Source organism: Aquarana catesbeiana, linkage group LG03 (genome assembly GCF_042186555.1).
Source record: "Aquarana catesbeiana isolate 2022-GZ linkage group LG03, ASM4218655v1, whole genome shotgun sequence".
Lineage (NCBI taxonomy): Eukaryota > Metazoa > Chordata > Amphibia > Anura > Ranidae > Aquarana > Aquarana catesbeiana.
The window spans coordinates 661,611,995-661,635,077 of record NC_133326.1 but is presented as its reverse complement, the minus strand read 5'-3'; the positions used below and the strand labels follow the sequence as shown (position 1 = coordinate 661,635,077).

General features: G+C 44.1%; 1 protein-coding gene across 1 annotated transcript in view; it reads right to left on the bottom strand.

Annotated features, from left to right (window-relative positions):
• Positions 1 to 23,083, bottom strand: part of LOC141133428 (A.superbus venom factor 1-like) — a 250,166-nt gene that overhangs the window by 96,640 nt on the left and 130,443 nt on the right. The window contains exons 18-20 of the mRNA XM_073622813.1: positions 20,663 to 20,774; positions 11,393 to 11,478; positions 4,209 to 4,348 (exon numbers count right to left, since the gene is read on the bottom strand). Of these exons, the coding sequence (XP_073478914.1) occupies positions 4,209 to 4,348; positions 11,393 to 11,478; positions 20,663 to 20,774 (338 nt within the window). The remainder of the gene's footprint in view (positions 1 to 4,208; positions 4,349 to 11,392; positions 11,479 to 20,662; positions 20,775 to 23,083) is intronic.

Below are 23,083 nucleotides of genomic sequence, written 5' to 3'. Positions count from 1 at the left end.
CAAGCTAGGATTAGACTTCGGACACCTCAACTCCTGATGGGGGAAGGTGGGTTTGCGTTGCCCCATCCAGAGTGTTATTATCTATCATCTCAGTTGCAACAGCTGATGGGATGTGGAGCTCTGGATGGGGGTACTCCCAATGGAAGAATAATATTAACTGGTGCTAAGCATAACACAATAGCTGATGCATTAGATGCGGGTTAGTTTCGCTATAAGTACCCAACAATTAAAATGATAATTAAAATATGGAAAATTGTCAAAAAACAGATGAGATATAATGGGTTAACTGCGTATACTCCCATCTGGAATAACAGTAACCTGCAGGAAATCCTCCAGATAGGAAAAGTCAGAGAGTGGGATAAACAAGGTATTAAAAGGTTGAGACAACTTTATGTGGGTAACACCCTTAAAAAATTTTCGGAACTGAAATGTGAATTTAACTTACCGCAGAGCACATTTTATACCTATTTACAGCTTAGACATGCTCTTGCTGTCCAATTTAGGAGTCAACCCTTGCATTGGAATGGAAAGAAACACCTCCCTTCGAAAGTATATTTCGGGTGGGCGCCACTAAGGGTCTATCCGAAATATATGGACAAATAAGCAAAGAAGTCAATAGGGAGGGGAAACTCAATGCAGTAAGAATAAGATGGGAAGAGGACATGGGGCAATAACACAGGAGCAGTGGATGAGAATCTTAGAGATGGGACCAATGGTATCTGTTTCTCCCCCGCAGAAGATATCCCATCTGATGTTGCTAAATAGAGCCTCTTATACTCCCAAGCGACTATTTAGATTTGGTAGAAGAGATGATGACAGATGCCCCAGATGCCAGGGGACTGGGGATCTCGTACACATGGTGTGGAGATGCCACAAGTTATTCCGATACTGAGAGGGGGTGATTAATACCATAAGAGATATATTTGGAATAACATTGGAGAGGGAGGCCATAGTATGTATACTGGGGCACAGGAGGGAACAGGGTGAGAGGAAGAGTATTACAATACCAATTCTGAGATGCTTGTTCCAAGCCAGGAAAACAATTACACTGATATGGCAATCAAAGGCACCCCCCACAGTAAGAGACTGGATCGGAGCAATAAATGAGACCCTCTGTAGAGAAAGGGCAGTGTATACAAAGAAAGGTAACCTCAAGGAATTTGTCAGGATGTGGAGACCCTGGCTGGAAAAAAGAGAGGCAAGTGTACTATAGACTAGGAAAATCAACTAGTTTGGACATCCTGGTAGGAAAAGGAAATATTAGACTAAACGGAACTAAAAAGCCAGTTAATTTTCAACAAGTATAGCTAATTGCAATATAAATAGTGTTTGATAAAATGGATATAGGAATCTAAATATGAGCACAGTTAAAGGGGAAGTGGATGGTTGGGTAAGGGGGGGGGGATTCAAGGTGTAAATATTAATTTTATAACATTGGAAGTGGGTAAAGAAGGGGGGATTAAGGTGTTTCTAACCCCGAAGCTCCTTTTTTTTTGGGTTATTTGTATTTTCCTTTTTTTTTTAATTACAATAGGACCCTACCCGTCTATCTATCAACCTAATTATGAAGATATGACTTTGCGTACTCGGCTCTATTTTTTTGTATTGTTAAAGTTTTAAAATTGAATAAAGAATAAGGTCAAGAGGAGAGGGAAAGATTAAAAAAAAAGAAAAAAGAAAAGGGGAAGAAAGGGAAAAATACCACTATCATGCGAAACTGAGAAGTAGACAGCGAAATGAACGTAAAGCTGAATAAACCTCTCAATAGTTTTTCTGAGGTGGAAAAAAAGAAAAAGGGGGAAAATATGATAGAAACTCCTATTATAAACTACACCAATCAATATTTAACCCCTTCCCGCCCAGCACTGTTGTTCTGGGAGGAAAAGAAGAAAAAATAGTTTGTTTTTTTTAAATGTCCATCTTTTTTCATTTATTTAGCAAAAAATAAAAACCCATTGGTGATTAAATACCACCAAAATAAAGCTCTATTTGTGTGAAAAATGATAAAAATCTCTTTAAAATAATAAACATGTCATACTTACCTCCACTGTGCAGTTCGTCTTGCACAGAGTGACCCCTATCCTCAACTTCTGGGGTCCCCCGGTGGCGCTGGTAGCTCCTCCCCGCATCGAGTGTTCACATTGGAGAAGGCTCTCCTAAAGTGGACCCCTGTGCGGGCATGCTCCTGAGTCCTACATCTGTGTACATTCACACAGAATGCAGGACTCGGCCCCACAACGGGCGCCCATGTCATTGGATTTGATTGACAGCAGCGGGAGCCAATGGCTGTGCTGCTATCAATCTATCCAATCAAGAGCCAAGACAATGGGCAGAGATGAAGATCGTGTCTCCACCAAGGGAACGAACAGGCTCAGGTGAGTAAAAAGGGGGGGCTAGGGGGCCAGTTAGTGTCAAAATTGCATAGGATGCATTAAGGTGAAAAAACACGAGGGTTTAGAACCCCTTTAACTTCCTGTTATGGGGTGACAATGCTTTGTCCCAGTCTTCCAATTGCTCCTGCATTGTCACCCTATCTCATGGGCTTCCAAAAGCAAGATGCAAAAAAGGATAAAATAAAGTGATAATTGTGCTGTATGTTCTAAATAAAAATGAAAAGCTGCTATGGTTTATTGTACACAGTTCTTTAGCAATTTAAATATCGTCCAGTTAAGGTTTACATCTACCTTAATGAAGTCAAACCAAAGATAAGCGATAATTACAAAATTAAAGTCTATTACCTGATTTAAAAAGGGCAGTACTAAAAAACAATGTAAAGTACATCAAAAACAGGGTTAGCAAAAAGTGCATAAATGTTTTGTTTTGTTTTTTCAGACCCAAGTCAAAATTTTATATTCTGCTCATATAACTTTCTTAAACTCTGTTTCACTTCTTCCATAGCAGAGAAGATATTTGTGGTGTTTAAACAAGTCTTCTAGAGTTTTTATCAAACGTATAATTAAAGCAAAACTTTGTTTTTGTTTTGGATATAATGTAGAGCAGTGGTTCTCAACCTTACTAGTGCCGTGACCCCTTGATAAAATTTCCCAAGTTGTGGGGACCCCTAACAGCAAAATTATTTTCGTAGCGTGGGTTGTCAGCACCCAAGGCAAGACAAGCCATTTGCGCCCCTAATGGACATTTAGCGCTCCCTGAGTCCCTTCCACTCGTACAATATTGAAACCCCTTATGGTACATTTTAGGATGTACCACTCTCTTTGTTCTCCTTTCTTTCTCTATCCTAATTTCTTGTTTTTTCCTCATCCCTCTCTCTAGACATCCTTCTTGTTCTTTTTATTATTTTTTCTCTCCCTTTTTCTTTGTTCCTCCCCCTCTTTTCCTCTCCCTTCCATGTATTCTCTATTTTTATTCCTTCTCTTACTACTTGGTGGGAATGGGATGAGTGGCAGTGCTGGCGGGTAGTTGGGATAAGTGGCAGTGCTGGCGGGGAGCTCGGATGCGTGGGAGTGCTGGGGGGAGTTCTGATCAGCCAACTTAGGTGCCCTTGATCAAGCTCATCTGCTGATCTGAGAACTGTAGTGGGGACCTTTAATGGCAACTATAATCACAGGTAGCGTTACTCGCTGTGTCTTCGACTTCGTGGTGTCTCGTAACAGTGACACCTATGCCGAAATCAGGAGATAGGGTCGCCTCCAGCCCCTCCCACTTCACATTCACCAGTCCGCTGACCTCTAGTCTCTGTCCCCCAGCCATGCTGTGAACTGAATGTGCAGCTGTGAAGAGGCTGAGTGGGCAGCCACGGGCTCCAGGAACAGCCAAGCTGGGCAGCTACAGGCTCCAGGGACAGCCCTGCTGGGCAGCCGCAAAAAGGCTGGGGGAGCGGTGCAGGCTTCAGGAACAGCCCAGGATTCGGTGACCCCTGGCAAATCATCATTCGACCCCCAGGTTGAGAATCACTGATGTAGAGGGATTAGAACAGTTGTCAGTTTTTCTTTGTTTTTTATAACTTTCAATAATTAGCATACATTATCAAAAAAAAGAAAAGAAACATTTTTAACAAAGCATTAAGGGCCTGAGCAATAAAAATGTTGTAGTCATTTTGTTTTAACAGTGAAAATATTGAAACATGCTCACATAGTTAATCCAGAGATGTAAATAGCTCAGAAGCATGGGAAACTGGGTAGCTGGGTTTTGCCCATAATTCTACTTTAAGAGTTAAAAAGAATAAAAGTTATTTAATTCCACACTACCTTAAAAGTTTCATCTCTAAGATTGACAACAACAGCTTGAAGTTCTACTTCTTCATTTTGTGATACAGAATACGGCAGTTTCAGGTCAATTAAAAAAGAATTCTTAGTGTTTATTTCATATGGCTCAGCCACACAAATACCTGCAGATAGGACATATAAGATAACATAAATAATATACAGTGTTAATCAGGAACTACACATATCCTAAACCTTAAAGTGGTTCTAAGGGCTGAAGGCTTTCTACCTTCATGCATTTCATGCATAAGAGTGAAAAAACCTTCTGTGTGCAGCAGTGCTCCCAGCCCCCCCCCCCCCCCCCCCAATACTTACCTGAGCTCCCTCTCAATCCAGCGATGTGCACAAGAGCATCGTCTCTTCGGGGACTCTCCCACTTCAATGGCTGACACAGCAGCGGGAACCATTGTCAATCACAGCCCGTGAGTCAATGGACACAAATGCCCCATACACACGGTCGGATTTTCCGACGGAAAATGTGTAATAGGACCTTGTTGTCGGAAATTCCGACCGTGTGTGGGCTCCATCACACATTTTCCATCGGATTTTCCGACACACAAAGTTTGAGAGCAGGATATAAAATTTTCCGACAACAAAATCCGTTGTCGGAAATTCCGATCGTGTGTACACAAATCTGACGGACAAAGTGCCACGCATGCTCAGAATAAATAAAGAGATGAAAGCTATTGGCCACTGCCCCGTTTATAGTCCCGACGTACGTGTTTTACGTCACCACGTTCAGAACGATCGGATTTTCCGACAACTTTGTGTGACCGTGTGTATGCAAGACAAGTTTGAGCCAACATCCGTCGGAAAAAATCCTAGGATTTTGTTGTCGGAATGTCCGAACAAAGTCCGACCGTGTGTACGGGGCATAAGAGCAGCTGCTCAGGAGCGTGCCTGCTTGGGTGCCCCTATAGCAAGCTGCTTGCTCTGGGGGCACTCGACAGGTGGGAGGGGCCGGGAGCACCAGCAGGGGACCTGAAAAGAGGAGAATCAGGGCTGCTCTGTGCAGAAGAACTGCACAGAGCAGATGAATATGACATGTTTTTGTTTTGGTTTTTTTTGCCTTTAATATCACTTTAAAATCACACACATTCTACATGAGTAAACACTATCCCATTCTAAAGCGCACACACATCCTACATGAGGGAACATCATTGTATCCTAAATCACACTAATCTACATGAGCTAATTACATCCCACAAATTACATTCTAAATCCCACAAATACAACATTAGAAACCACAACCCTCATCCTAAATCACACACATATCACACACATTTTACATGGGGAAACACCATCCTCTTGGATGAATTAAATCCTATGAGACAAAAAAATAATTGCTATACAGTGGAACCTCGGATTACGAGCATAATCCGTTCCAGGAGAATGCTCGTAATCCAAAGTATTTGCATCAAAGCGAGTTTCCCCATTGAAGTCAACGGAAATGAAAATAATTTGTTCTGCATTGACTTCAATGGTATGCAATACCGCATGCGACCAGAGGTGGGGGGGGTGCCGGGGAGCCTCGGAAACGGCTGGAAAGGCCCGAGGACACCTCGGCTGACCTTGGCAAACCTTGGAAAAACTCCGTTCCAGAGGTTTGCCAAGGTCATCCGCGCTGTCCTCGGGCCTTTCCGTTCATTTCCAAACAGCGCCGATCAGCTACGATCGGCGCCGCTCAGCTCCGGCGCCCCCCCCCACCTCAGGCCAAACACGGTACTGCACACACTTTGGCCTGAATCATGCTCGTTTTGCGAGACAACATTCGCAAAACCGAGTTACGATTTTTAAAAATACAGTGCTCATATTGCGAAATGCTCGATAACGGCTTTACTCTCAATCCGAGGTTCCATTGTATATGTTTTTTTTCAAAGATTTTAATTTTGATTAGGCATAGAATAAGTTCACTTTGAGAAAAATAATTTGGTCTACCCAAGAAAAAACACAATCCTGTCCTAAATAGCATCCATCCTACCTGAAGAAACACCTTCCCATCCTAAATCACATCCATCTTACATAAGAAAAGAATATCCTTATCCTAAATCACATCAATCTTACATGGAGAAACACCATGCTGTCCTATATCATCCCCATCCTACATGAGGAAACACCCTACTAAATCCTAATTCACACCCATACTACTTGTGGAAACACCATTCCCATACTAAATCACATCCATCCTACATGAACAAATACCATACTCATCCTAAATCACAACCATCCTAAATGAGTAAACACATTCCCATCTAAAATCACACCCATCCTACATAAGGAAACACCATTCACATCCCAAATCACACCCATCCTACATGAGGAAACACTTTCCCATCCTAAATCACACCCATCCTATATGAGGAAACACCATTCCCATACTAAATCACAACCATCCTAAATGAGTAAACACCTTCCCATCCTAAATCATACCCATCCCACATGAGGAAACACCATCCCATCCTAAATCACGCCAATCCTACATGAAGAAACACCATTCCCACACTAATTCACAACCATCATAAATGAGTAAACACATTCCCATCTAAAATCACACACATCCTACATAAGGAAACACCATTCGCATCCTAAATCACGCCCATCCTACATGAGGAAACACTTTCCCTCCTAAATCACACCCATCCTACATGAGGAAACACCATCCCATCCTAAATCACGACCATCCTACATGAGGAAACACCATTCCCATACTAAATCACAACCATCCTAAATGAGTAAACACCTTCCCATCCTAAATCACACCCATCCTACACGAGGAAACACCATCCCATCCTAAATCACACCCATCCTTCATGAGGAAACACCATCCCATCCTAAATCACGCCCATCCTTCATGAGGAAACACCATTCCCACACTAATTCACAACCATCCTAAATGAGTAAACACATTCCCATCTAAAATCACACCCATCCTACATAAGGAAACACCATTTGCATCCTAAATCACGCCCATCCTACATGAGGAAACACCATTCCCACCCTAAATCCCACCCATCCTACATGAGGAAACACTTTCCCATCCTAAATCACACCCATCCTACATGAGGAAACACCATTCCCACACTAATTCACAACCATCCTAAATGGCACCCATCCTACATAAGGAAATAATATCCCTATCCTAAATCACATTAGTCTTACATGGGGAAAACACAATACTGTCCTTTATCATCCCCATCCTACATGAGGAAACACCCTACTGAATCATTAGCTGTGAATGCTGATTGGATGCTGGTTTTCCAGCATGACTGTTCAACAGAAGCCGGTTATGAGAACAGACAGCTGTGCACACGGGCTGAAAGTCGGCCGGTTCCAGCTGAACTGGTTGATTTATGTCCCATGTGTACTGGGCTTTACATGAGGAAACACCATCCCATCCTAATTCACACCCATATTACATTAGGAAACACCATCTCATCCTAATTCACACCCATACTATATAAGGAAACACCATCTCATCCTAATTCACACCCATCCTACATGAGGAAACACCTTCCTATCCTAATTCACACCAATCCTACATGAGGAAACACAATCCCATCCTAAATCACACCCATCCTACATGAGGAAATAATATCCCTATCCTAAATCACATCAGTCTTACACGGGGAAAACACAATACTGTCCTTTATCATCCTCATCCTACATGAGGAAACACCCTACTGAATCATTAGCTGTGAATGCTGATTGGGCAGTGGCGTAGCGTGGGTTGTCAGCACCCGGGGCAAGGCAAGTAATTTGCGCCCCTTAACCTGCAGACTTTTAGCTATCCCTGAGTTTCTTCAAATACAATAGTACTGACCTACCTGATTCCTATACTGACCACTACACACTACACGGTCCACTACACTGAGAACTACACTGTCCACTACACTACATTGTCCACTACACTGACCACTATACTATACTGTCCACTATACTACACTGACCACTATACTGACCACTATACTACACTGACCACTATACTACACTGACCACTATACTGACCACTATACTATACTGTCCACTATACTACACTGACCACTACACTACACTACACTGTCCACTATACTACACTGACCACTATACTATACTACACTAACCACTATACTACACTACACTAACCACCATACTACACTGTCCACTATACTACACTACACTGACCATTATACTACACTGACCACCATACTACACTGACCACTATACTACACTATACTGACCACCATACTACACTGTCCACTATACTACACTACACTGACCACTGAACTACACTACACTGACCACTATACTACACTACACTGACCACTATACTACACTGTCCACTATACTACACTACACTGACCATTATACTACACTGACCACCATACTACACTGACCACTATACTACACTACACTGACCACTATACTACACTGTCCACTATACTTCACTACACTGACCACTATACTACACTATACTGACCACCATTCTACACTGTCCACTATACTACACTACACTGACCACTATACTACACTGTCCACTATACTGACCACTATACTATACTGTCTACTATACTGACCACTACACTGACCACTATACTACACTGTCCACTATACTACACTACACTGACCACTATACTACACTATACTGACCACCATACTACACTGTCCACTATACTACACTACACTGACCACTATACTACACTATACTAACCACTATACTACACTGTCCACTATACTACACTGTCCACTATACTGACCACTACACTACACTATACTGACCACCATACTACACTGTCCACTATACTACTCTGACCACTATACTGACCACTATACTATCCACTATACTGACCACTATACTACACTGTCCACTATACTACACTACACTGTCCACTATACTACACTATACTGACCACCATACTACACTGTCCACTATACTACACTACACTGTCCACCATACTACATTATACTGACCACCATACTACACTGTCCACTATACTACATTACACTGTCCACTATACTACACTGACCACTATACTGACCACCATAGTACACTATACTGACCACCATGCTACACTGTCCACTATACTACACTACACTGACCACTATACTACACTGTCCACTATACTACATTACACTGTCCACTATACTACATTACAATGTCCACTTCACTACACTGACCCCCATACTAAACTACACTATACTGACCACTATACTATACTACACTAACCACTATACTGACTCTATACTACACTACACTGACCACTACACTGTCCACTATACTATACTGACCACTATACTACACTACACTGACCACTATGCTACACTACACTGTCCACTACACTATACTGTCCACTACACTATACTGACCACTATACTGTCATATACTACACTAACCACCATACTGACTACTATACTACACTACACTGACCTCCATACTAAACTACACTATACTGACCACTATACTAACCACTATACTATACTACACTAACCACTATACTGACCACTATACTACACTATACTGACCACCATACTACACTGACCACTATACTACACTACACTGACCACTATACTGACCACCATACTACACTACACTGTCCACTATACTACACTACACTGTCCACTATACTACACTACACTAACCACTATACTACACTACACTGTCCACTATACTACACTGACCACTATACTACACTATACTGACCACTACACTGTCCACTATACTATACTGACCACTATACTACACTACACTGACCACCATACTACACTACACTGACCACTATGCTACACTACACTGTCCACTACACTATACTGACCACTATACTGTCCACTACACTACACTGACCACTATACTGACCACTATACTACACTACACTGACCTCCATACTAAACTACACTATACTGACCACTATACTAACCACTATACTATACTACACTAACCACTATACTGACCACTATACTGACCACCATACTACACTACACTGACCACTATACTACACTACACTGACCACTACACTATACTGCCCCCATACTGACCACTACACTACACTGACCTCCATAGTAAACTACACTATAATGACCACTATACTATACTACACTGTCCTGCCTACAGTCTCTCTCTCGCCCCCCCACCCAGGCCAGTAACAAGACTCTCACGAGGGAGTCTCACTAACCTTCTTATCCTGGCCTGCATCGATCCGGATGAGGAGGAGAAGACATTGTATCTTCTCTCCCCTGCGCTCTGCCTGCTGCCATGTTCAGTGTCCAGCGCCCTGTGATTGGGCGTATGGGGGGGTCATGTGCGGAGGCGGGACTTCAGGAGCGATCGAGGACAGGCCAGCCCTACGCCTCACATGACCCTCATACGCCCAATCACAGGGCGCCGGACACTTAACATGGCGGCCGGAGTGCAGGGGACACAGGAATTTGAAATTAGGAGTAGCCAGCCAGTGACACACACTGGCGCTCCCCTAAATGTCGCGCCCGGGGCCACGGCACCCCCTGCACCCCCCACGCTACGCCACTGTGATTGGGTGCTGGTTTTCCAGCATGACTGTTCAACAGAAGCCGGTTATGAGAACAGACAGCTGTGCACACGGGCCGAAAGTCAGCCGGTTCCAGCTGAACTGGTTGATTTATGTCCTGTGTGTACTGGGCTTTACATAAGGAAACACCATCCCATCCTAATTCACACCCATACTACATAAGGAAACACCATCCCATCCTAATTCACACCCATACTATATGAGGAAACACCATCTCATCCTAATTCACACCCATCCTACATGAGGAAACACCTTCCTATCCTAATTCACACCAATCCTACATGAGGAAACACAATCCCATCCTAAATCACACCCATCCTACATGAGGAAATAATATCCCTATCCTAAATCACACCCATCCTACATGAGGAAACACAATCCCATCCTAATTCAAACTCATCCTACATGAGGAAACACAATCCCATCCTAATTCAAACTCATCCTACATGAGGAAACATTATCCCATGCATTGTACATTGATACAGAGGTCCCCTTACCTATTCACCAAGCACAAATAAAAGTAAACAAAGTCTGAAATAAAGATATAGAGTATTTGAAATAAAAACATTTTCAACATTAGTTTTAAAGAATGTATGTCCAAAAACCATCGTTAGTGCTAATATGTCATTTTTCTGGGATATAAAAGCTTACCATTGTCTTCAGAAAAGCTCACAGCCAAAACCTCCCATGTAGTGATTGTATCTTTCAGAAAAATGCGGAGCAGTTTGGATGAAACCCTGTTTTAGAAGTAAAGCTTGATTAGGATATATTACTTTTTGCAACTCTGTTTTTATTATTTATTTTTAGCATATTATTATTTTTATCATACTATTATTTATAAGTGTTTTTCTCCCCTTACAAATGGAAAATATAGCAGACTGCGGTTTAAAATGTGGGTAAATCCTAATGCATAGATATGCAATTAGCGGACCTCCAGCTGTTGCAAAACTACAAGTCCCATCATGCTTCTGCCTCTGGGTGTCATGCTTGTGGCTGTCAGAGTCTTGCTATGGCTCATGGGACTTGTAGTTCTGCAACAGCTGGAGATCCGCTAATTGCATATCCCTGTCCTAATGTATCACTTTTATTATGTAGCACTACCCCTGTAGGAGCCGCTGATATCCGGGTCCCCACTGCTGCACAGCCAGTCACACAGCATTGTCTTCATTCACTCAAACGCAAAAAAACGGTCCTTGGCTTGTTTTTGTTTTATTAGGGGATGATAACTTGGATGGGGTAGGGAAGTATGGGATGCCCAATTTGAAAACGTCCAGAACATAGAACAAACAGGGGACAACTTCCTCCCTATTTACAAAGAATCCTCTTCTGCCTTCCTTCTACACAAACATGGTTCCTCTATGTACAGCACCTGCTGATCACTCCGGATGGAATTAACAGTGTCTTGGTTAATTCAGCAACAGCACATTACAGTTTTGGATAAAGTAGCACATGTGGAGTGAACAGCATCTCCTTCAGCTTCCCTGTAGACACTGAACCCAGTTCTACCACTGCAGAAAATACTAGCTCGTCTGGCTGCTACCAGCCCACCTGGCTGCTTGCTTCCCCCAGTCCTCCTCATTGGCACACACATGGAGATTTCCCAGGGCAAGGTTGATAAAGACTTGGCACACCGCGGTCTTCAAGAGAGCACTATTACAGCTAACTGTCTCTCCACTTGTCTTGTCCCTACACTGGGCTGATGTACTCGCTGTCTCTGCTTGCTCTCTCCTGCCGCCTCTCCGACTTGAATACCTACAACTGCCTCCTGTGGTGGGATCCTTTCAGGCCAAACTCCTGAGCTAAGGCCCAAGGTAAAACCCCTCCCCAGGAGGTATTCCTCAAGGGCCACCGGCAGCCTCTCCTCAGCACTGCATCTCCATCTTACACCTGACTCTTCTGCTGGCATGGCCCATTCCAATTTATGGGCTTCTCAGTCCCCTGTCAGGCCCACTCCAGAGGATTGAGAGCCCACAAATATTCAAGGCAGCTCCTCCTAGCCTCCGCCCACTATCTTCCAGAATGTTCTCCAAAAGTCTAGAAACGGGGAGGCACCAGAAAGCTACCAGGATGAGTCATCCAGCCCTGGACTCTAATAACCCTGACCCAGATTCAGTGGCTCACATTTATCCCTTATACTTTTACCTACTCTCACTACTAGTAGCACACTCTAGAGCAGTGATGGCGAACCTTGGCACCCCAGATGTTTTGGAACTACTTTTCCTATGATGCTCATACACTCTGCGATGTAGTTGATCATCATGGGAAATGTAGTTCCAAAACATCTGGGATGCCAAGGTTCACCATCACTGCTCTAGAGGGTGCTACTAGTAGTGAGAGTAGGTAAAAGCATAGGGGATAAATCTGAGTCACTGAATCTAGGTCAGGGTTATTGGAGGCCAGGGCTGGATGACTCATCCTGGCAGCTTTCTGGTGCCTCCCCATTTCTAGAATGTTGGAGAACATCCCATTCATGCTATCCTAATTCTACTATCACTGATGTGCAAGCTGCTGACTCGGGACAAGCATGCAGGCAGTCAGAACTTCCAAACTGCATGTATGCAACTGCATGTATGCTCCCAGTTAGTAGAGCTTACTGTGTGTATGTACTGTACTATGTAGCAAGGTCTCTGGCCTTGTCCAGTCTAATGAGAACTTTCAAGGCCAGAGATAGCTGACATCCTTCTGTATGTAGTGGGTTGTGAGGCATAGTGGGTGCAAAGATGGTGAAAGTCATTGGGCGCCAGACACTTCTTGGATGTAAAAGAGGTTTTATTTCTCTTAACAGTCATTTTTGTATTTTTGGGGGAAAGAGGGTTAGGGCCAGGACACACTTGCGTAGTTGTAGATTCAATTGGCAGATTCTGAGACTTCAATAGGTGGTTAGCCATGTAGGGAAAGGCCCCAGCAAGGCGCCACATCTGCACATGCAGGAATGCTGTCTCTTATGGCAACAGTCTTTAACAGTTCCTAACTCAAATGTAACAGTTCCTTCAGCTTCACTACAACTGCCTCTTGCAGTTCTTCAACACTGAGCTCCCAGTCTCTCACTAGACCCTCTGATTTACTGACTCTGAATTCTTTGAGCTCCTCCAATCTTTGCGGTGGTATCTCCCTCAAGCGTCACTAATGCTTCCCTGCTGGGTCCCTAGCTTGGCACTCCAGATATTTCTCAAGCTTCACCCCTGCTGACTGGCTCGGTCCCTGGTTTGACACAGAAGGCTGCTCTGCAAGTGTCACCTCCGCTGGTTGGGTCCCTGACTTGATTACCGCCTGAAGTTTCCCAATTCTCCACCATGCCCGTCCGTTGAGAATGCTGCTCTGGTACTTGCTTCAGTTACTCACTGTGGTCCTTGGTAATAAGGTGGTTGGTCCCTTTGTGGCGACAACTTCCCTCCTACCTCCGACCACTGACAGGTTCTCTGGCCAGCAGAACCATCACTTCTGGTTGGACTGCAAGCCGCAGTCTCAATTTAGTATTAGACTTTTGATGCTGGCTGCTTTTAGTTATTTTCTAAAGATCTTTTCTATTTCGAGCGCAGCGTTAAGCCTAGGGTTTTGTTTACAATGCTACACATAGAAGGCTTTTTATCTTAATGCATAGAATGCATTAAGATAAAAAAAACTTCTGCCTTTACAACTCCTTTAGGCTGGGTTCACACTGGTACGACAAACACTCCGACATTGAGAGCTCATGACACATGACGTGTGAAAATCAATGTTTCCCTATGGGAACCGTCTTAACTGGTCCGACACAAGTCGGTCCGACTTTAAAAATGCCCCCTGCACTACTTTGGTCTGACTTCGATCCTACTTTAGCCCATTGAATATCACTGAAGTTGGACCAAAGTCGGATTGTCGACTTGACTGATCAAACTTTGGCATGCAACTTGTGCTCTGATGATCTTGAAGGGGAACTCCACGCCAAATAAAAAAAAGGCAAAATCCATACCAGACTCTTATCCGAGCACACAATCTGGCAGGTCAGGAAAGCGGATGGGGACGAGTGAGCGCCCCCCCCGAACCATACCAGGCCACATGCCCTCAACATGGGGGGGGTGGGTGCTTTGGGGCAGGGGGGCCCTGCGCCCACCCACCCCAAAGCACCTTGTCCCCATGTTGATGAGGACAAGGGCCTCTTCCCGACAACCCTGGCTGTTGGTTGTCGGGGTCTGCGGGCGGGGGCTTATCGGAATTTGGAAGCCACCTTTAACAAGGGGGCCCCCAGATCCCGGCTCCCACCCTATGTGAATGAGTATGGGATACATTGTACCCCTACCCATTCACTTAAAAAAGTGTCAAAAATAAAACACATTACACATGTTTTTAAAGTAATTTATTAAGCAGCTCTGTCGTCTCTTCCGATCCCTTCTCCCCTCTCCGGGTCTTCTCCGCTGATGTCTTCTAGCCCTCTCCAGTTCCTCTCCCTCTGTCCGCTGTCTTCTGCCTCGGCCGGGTCTTCTCCGCTATCCTCTCGCTCTTTTGCTGGGTCTTCTTCCTCTGTTCTTCTTCCAATGTTGACTCAACTCTCTTTCCCGCTCTAATGCCGGGTGTGCGGTGTGCCTCTACTTATATTGGCATGGGGCAGAGTTACCCTGTGACGTGATCCGGAGGCCCCCCTTATGACTCACCGCCTGGGGCATGATGGGCGGTTACGTCATAAGGGGCGGGCCTCTGGTGACCCCGACCCATGCCAATATAAGTAGTGGCACACCGCGCGTCCGGCATTAGAGCGTTGAGTCAACATCGGAAGAAGAACAGAGGGAGAAGACAGCGGAGCCGGAGAAGATCCAGCAAAAGAGCGAGAAGATAGCAGAGAAGACCCAGCAGAGGCAGAAGACAGCGGATAGAGGGAGAAGAACCGGAGAGGACTAGAAGACATCAGCGGAGAGCAGAGAAGAACCGGAGAGGGCTAGAAGACATCAGCGGAGAGCAGAGAAGAACCGGAGAGGGCTAAAAGACATCAGCAGAGAGGGGAGAAGAACCAGCAGAGGCAGAAGACGTCAGCGGAGGAGGCAGAAGAGCCGGAGAGGGGAGAAGAGATCAGAAGAGATGGCGGCGCTGTTAAATAAATTTCTTTAACCACTAGCCGACCAGCGCACAACAATATACGTCAGCACAATGGCACAGCTGGGCAAATGGGCGTACAGGTACGTCCCCTTTAAATCGTGGCATTGTGGGCATGCACGCACACACACTGTGTACTCCGTGACCGTGCCCGTGGGTCCCGTGGACTCTATGTCTGCTGGGGGCCCACGATTGTGTCATGGAGCGGAAGAACGGGGAGATGCCTTTGTAAACAAGGCATTTCCCCGTTCTGCCTAGTGACATGACAGAGATCTACTGCTCCCAGGGATCAGGAGCAGTGATCGCTGTCATGTCAGTGGAAGCCCATCCCCCCCAATTAGAACACCTCCCTAGGACACACTTAACCCCTTGATCGCCCCCTAGTGTTTAACCCCTTCCCTGCCAGTGTAATTTACACAGTAATCAGTGCATTTTTATAGCACTGATCGCTGTATGGTGTCAAAAGTGTCTGATGTGTCCGCCATAATGTCACAGTCATGATAAAAATCACAGATCTCCACCATTACTAATAAAAAATGCCATAAATCTATCCCCTATTTTGTAGACGCTATAACTTTTGCGCAAACCAATAAATATGTAGAAGAATACATATCGGCCTAAACTGAGAAAGAATTTTTTTTATATATATATACATTTTTGGGGGATATTTATTATAGCAAAAAGTAAAAAATATTGCTTTTTTTTCAAAATTGTCGCTCTTTTTTTGTTTATAGCGCAAAAAATAAACACCGCAGAGGTGATCAAATACCACCAAAAGAAAGCTCTATTTGTGGGAAAAAAAAGGACGTTAATTTTGTTTGGGTGCAACGTTGCATGACCGCGCAAGCATCAGTTAAAGCAACGCAGTGCCGTATCGCAAAAGTGCTCTGGTCAGGAAGGGGGTAAATCCTTCCGGGGCTGAAGTGGGTAAAAACATGTGTAATGTGTCACACATGTTAGTGTTTTGACACTTTTTTTATAGGTGAATGGGTAGGGGTACAATGTACCCCATACTCATTCACATAGGGTGGGGGGCCGGGATCTGGGGCCCCCCTTGTTAAAGGGGGCTTCCAGATTCCGATAAGCCCCCCGCACGCAGACCCCAACAACCAACAGCCAGGGTTGTCAGGGAAGGGTTATTCAGACCTCCTTCTTAGAAACACTATAGAAGAAGTATTATCACTTAATAGGAGCGACCTACTTAAGGAGAGAATGTCCAATAATAATAAAGCACCCTCAATTCCATTTATAACTACTTTTTCCATCCAACATAGGGCAGTGGGTTGAATGATCAAGAAGCATTGGCATATTCTTACCAATGATCAAACACTCAATACCATTCTTCCCCCAAAACCGCAAGTTGTCTGTAGAGGGGCACCCTCCCTCAGTGGTAGTGTTGCTGCCAACATTATTGATCCTCCTGTCATTAAAAAGGTTTTTTTGAAAACCTCACAGGGTTTTACCAATGTAGGAGATGCAAGATATGTTCACTTAATGGATGTTCACATAGGAGAACTCATGTTTTTAGGTCCTCCAGTAACCATATGGAGTTCGAGATTAGGCCGTTCATCACATGCTTGACCGAGGGGGTAGTTTACCTGCTCCAATGCCCTTGCGGGCTGCAGTATGTGGGCAGGACTAAACGCCCCCTCAGGGTAAGACTCAATGAGCATGTGACGAACATCCTTTAACGGTTTCCCCAAACATCCTGTTTCCAGACACTACTCAGAGGTCCACCAAAAAAACCCTGATAAAACTATCTTTTTGGGGATAGATAAATATACATGTCATTGGAGGGGTGAATCTTTGGTGCGTGGTATCTCACGGCTAGAGATGGCATGAATACATAAAATTAAATGTTACACACCGTTCGGGTTGAATGTTGACATTGATCTAAACGCATTCATTGATAACGCTTAATATCACCTGAATCATATTTGTTTATGTGAACTGGGTGTGACATCTCAATGGCGTCAATTGATTTTTTTTCCTTTTGGGTTTGCAGTGTGTCTATTTGCCATCGATTATAGTCACCCATTCCTTTTTAGGTATATTTAGGAATATAATAATACCTGTTTTTCCATATATATCTTTAATTCTTTTTAATTCTTTATCAGAAAGTATCTTTCACCCTTTGGAGTACTTTTGTATGGATTGCTCAGGTCTCCTTATGATTATTTTATTTATCCTGAGTTTTTTTTAGGTTTATATGGGATAAGATCTAGCCATTCAATCAGTGGTAGTTTTCCTTTTTTCCACAAGATGGCGTAGTGACTTTCCCATTTACGTTCACATAGCCATTTATGCCAATCCACTAATTTTTGGATATATTTAATATCCAATTTCTAAAACCACCCTTCTTGCTCTTGTCCTTTCATTATGACAATGATGCCTGTTATTTTTATTTGATTTTTAGTGCTTCCGAAACTCCAATCCGGTAAGGAGACTGGCAGTTTCCTTTTTTGCCATTGAGAGGTCACAATGGGGCGTGACCATACCTATGTGTATATATTGCGATGAGTCAGAGCGTTGCCCATTCCCCAGACGACGTCAGTTATAGACGAAACGTACATCGGGAGGTTGACGCTCTGACGTCATCGCGACTCTGATGTGATCGGGCGCTTGTATGCCGGCCGGCGAATCGCTCTTTTTACCCTTCTTGCTTGTAAGTGCAATACTTTTTTTAAATACATTTTTTATGTATCGGATTTACACTATGGCCACCTCTTTTCTGTTCTCATGACTCTGAGTCCGGGTCGGTCCTTGTGCCATCATTCATCACACTCCCTCAGTTACGCTGACACGGAGAAGCTGCATCATCTGCTGTGCCTTCTGGGCTCCGGTCCACATACAAGCCTTAATAGCTTGCTTTCCGGTAAGCGTGGATTTTAGATGGTGGCGGATCACTACGAGTGGTGTTTGTTTCAAGGTTTTTCACTTATCTTCACTGTGAACCTAGAGTGACTATGCCTTGGGACTTTTTTCACCTCTGTGGGAGATGTTTCTGATCTCTCATCCTATGAACTTTGTTATGCATTATTGACCTAACAGATGTGAATGGAGGCCTAACCCTTTTGCTGCCACCAACATATGACATACACTATATTACCAAAAGTATTTAACTCTTCTAGGAAAGCTGTCCAGAAGGTTTAGGAGTGTGTCTATGGGAATGTTTGACCATTCTTCAAGAAGCGCATTTGTGAGGTCAGGCACTGATGTGGGCGAGAGGCCTGGCTCACAGTCTAATTCATCCCAAAAGTGTTTTATTGGGTTGAGGTCAGGACTCTGGGAAGAGCAGTCAAGTTCCTCCACCACAAACTTGCTCCTCCATGTCTTTATGGACCTTGCTTTGTGCACTGGTTCAAATCATTTGGTGGAGGAGGGATTGCGGTGTATCTGAAGCAGGTAATACCGCCACCCAGGTGTACTCCAGGGATTATGGTATGGGGTTGTTTTTCAGGAGTTGGGCTTGGCCCCTTTGTTCCAGTCAAGGAAACACTTAAGGCGTCAGCATACCAAGACATTTCGGACAATTTCATGCTCCCAACTTTGTGAGAACAGTTTGGAGATTATTATTATTTTTATTATTATTATTAAACAGGATTTATATAGCACCAACAGTTTGCGCAGCGCTTTACAACATGAGGGCAGACAGTACACTTACAATACAAATCAATACAGGAGGAATCAGAGGGTCCTGCTTGTTAGAGCTTACAATCTAGAAGGGAGGGTCGAGTGGAAACAAAAGGTAATAACTGTAGGGGGTGAGCTGATGGAGAAAATTAAAAAACAGTTGTTAGGTGTGGGTAGAGTAGGCTTCTCTGACATTCTCTGAAGAGAAGGGTTTTCAGGAGATGGCCCCTTCCTGTTCCAACATGACTGTGCACCAGTGCACAAACAAGGACCATAAAGACATGGATGAGCGAGTTTAGAGTGGAGGAACTTGACTGGCCTGAAGAGAGTCCTGACCTCACCCGATAGAATAACTTTAAGGATGAATTAGAGCGGAGACTGACCTTCTTGTCCACATAAGTGCCTGACCTCACAAATGCTTTTATGGAAGAATGGTCAAATGTACCCATAGACACACTTGTAAACCTTGTGGACAGCCTTCCCAGAAGAGCTGAAGCTGTTATAGCTGCAAAGGGTGGGCCAACTCAATATTGAACCCTACAGTCTAAGACTGGGATACCATTAAAGTTCATGTGCGTGTAAAGGCAGGCGTCCCAATACTTTTAGTAATATAGTGTACATCGTGAGGGAGAGTCTACACTCACTCCTGACTACTACAGCAACCAGCGCAGTCTGTTTATATCGGACAAGCCAAATGTCCACTGTCAAGTGGAAGCAATCGGGCGGCTATACAGTTATCAAATCACTTCCACAGGCCCCAGTTATACGGCCCCCAGGGGCTCCACTATCCCACCTACAGACCCGCAACCCCCATGGCGTGTGCCGCTGGGCAAGGGGTGGGAGACCAGGGAATGTCCTTTCACTGATCTCCCCTTGCTAGAATGAACACAGAAACAATGTGTATTACATCATTCTGGGTTTGGTTGTCACTTTTCCTGGCTGCTGTGGCTGGGGAAGAAGCTATTGGAGCGCAATTTGCACTCCAATAGTTTCACTGAAAGGCAGGTGCGACATCAGAGTTCTAATAACCCAAGCACTTAAAACCCTCCTAAGCCCCCCATGTACATACACATACGAACGTAAACACACACTTTGTGGGCACCTACATACGAAATCAATGATCGCGCTACACATGTTATATAGCGCAGCAACAAATGCAAATACAAGTTAATGCTTTAGAAAGTACATACATTCAGTATTTTTCCTGCAAGAACCTTCGCTCACCCTTTATAATCTGGTATTTCATTCATTATCTCTATCCTCCACAGCCAGCTTTCTGGAAAATATGTCCTAAGGATTATGTCAGATTCATCAATATATTCAAGATCCTCATCACCTGAAGAAAAAAAAATGATTGTATCACTATTATTAGATTAAAACAATTGGTGGGTGATCATGGACACCACATCCCACATAATGAATGTGTATCAAAAATTACACATTCATTATAAGTGGGACTTTACGGGTACCACTTACATTTATAGTCCCACTTATTAAAAAAAGTGTGATTTTATGCTTATTTTTATTGTTTTTTTTACTTATTATAAGTAATGAATGACCCAACTGTCTGGTGCAAGCTCTAGAAATACAGTATCTACAGTGAGTCTACTTGGAGCAGTATCCCCAACATACCTTTTTTTATTCTTTATTTATCAAAAGGCAAAAACAGCCAAAGAGAGATACGCGACTGTATCACTGGATACTTACATTCTTGCCACATTCCAAAAAGGTTCTAGTAGCAAGGTATATATGCAATGATAATAAGTGTCAAAAACAAAAAAGAAAGCCATTTGGAGCAGGTTAGTGTTCACACAAGAGGGTTTATATGTGTATCTCTTATGGCTTTAGAGCCAGCATTCTCTCCGACTGCATGACTGTATTTGCCTTTTGGATGGGGAAAAGTAAAAGGATAGGTAGAGGAAGGCCTAGAAAGATCTTATCTGATGAGGTGTTAGGAAAAGGGATATAAAGTCCTGTTTAGATAGGGTTAGATATGTACAGCATAGGTGTGTGAGTATAAGGGTATGGGAGGTGGTCTGGGGCCTGGTAAAATCTAGGGATATTCTCAACGTTGAAGAGCAGAGGGAAGGGTAAGGAAAAGGAAACCGGTGCGCTCCTGACCCCATTGGTGTGCATCTGTAACCTGGCCTCAGGTTAAAAGGGGTCTTCCAGATTCCGATAAGCCCCCCCGCCCACAGACCCCGACAACCAATGGCCAGGGTTGTCGGGAAGAGGCCCTTGTCCCCATCATCATGAGGGCAAGGTGCTTTGAGGAGGGGGGGCGCAGGACCCCCCTGCCCCAAAGCACTCACCCCCATGTTGAGGGCATGTGGCCTTATATGGTTCAGGGGGGCAGGGCGCTCGCTCATCCCCATCCCCTTTCCTGACCTGCTGGGCTGCATGCTCGGATAAGGGTCTGATATGGATTTTGGGGGGGATTCCACGCTATGTTTTTCGACGTGGGAGTTCCCCTTAAAATCCATACCAGACCAAAGAGCCTGGTATGGTCCTGGAGGGGGAACCCGTGTCGTTTTTCTTTTTTTACATTTGGCTGGGGTTCCCCTTCAAGATTATCAGAGCACAAGTCGCCTCCCAAAATCGGATCAGTTAGGACCATGATCCGACTTTGATCCGACTTCAGCGATATTCAATGGGCTGAAGTAGGATCAAAGTCGGACCAAAGTAGTGCAGGGAGCATTTTCAAAGTCGGACCGACTCGTTCCCATCCTCAGAGGGAAACATTGATTTTCACACATCATGCGACATGAGCTCCCAATGTCGGAGCGTTTGTCGTACCAGTGTGAACCCAGCCTAGGGAGCAAAGCTAAATTTTAGACAGCAAATTCCTAATTAACAAGAATTCAGCTACAAGTGAGTCTAATTATTCATTAAACAGGTGTCCAGCAGAGTTGCACGATTCTGGATAAAATGAGAATCACAATTTTTTTGCTTAGAATAAAGATCATGATTCTCTCACAATTCTCTGCGTTACATCATCTTTCACATTGTATAAAAAAATTGGGCTACCTTGTGTTAAACTGTGTTCCCTCACTGTGTTCTAACTGTAGGGGGGTGGGACTGTCTAGGAGGAGAGAGAGAGATCGGTGTTCGACTTAGTATGAACACACGATCTGTCTCCTTTCCCCTGAGAGAACCGGGATCTGTGTGTTACACACACAGATCCTGGTTCTCACTCTGTCATGAGCGATTGCGGGTGCCCAGCGGTCAGTCAGCTCCGGGCACACGCATTTGGCATTGAAGATGTATCAATGTCAGACCAAAGTAGTGCAGGAACCTATTCTAAAGTCGGAGCGACTTGTGTCGGATCAGTTAAAGACAGCTCTCAAAAGGGAAACATTTTATTTTGACATGTCATGTAACTTGTGCTCTCACAAGTTGGATCCCATGTAGGGTTGCCACCTTTGCTTCAAGCCAAACCCGAACACTTAAACAGCATGCGCGAAATGTAGTACAAATAGATGTAAAACCTGTATAACCTTTTCAAAAATTATGCTGCACCAAAACGCATGACACTTTGTTACCATACGTTTCACGCAGAAGCAAGAGGTGTGGTTGTGTCGTTAAGACTTAATGGCACCACTGCACTTCTGCAAAAGGGCTGTATGTCTCTATGTATTTTAGGAA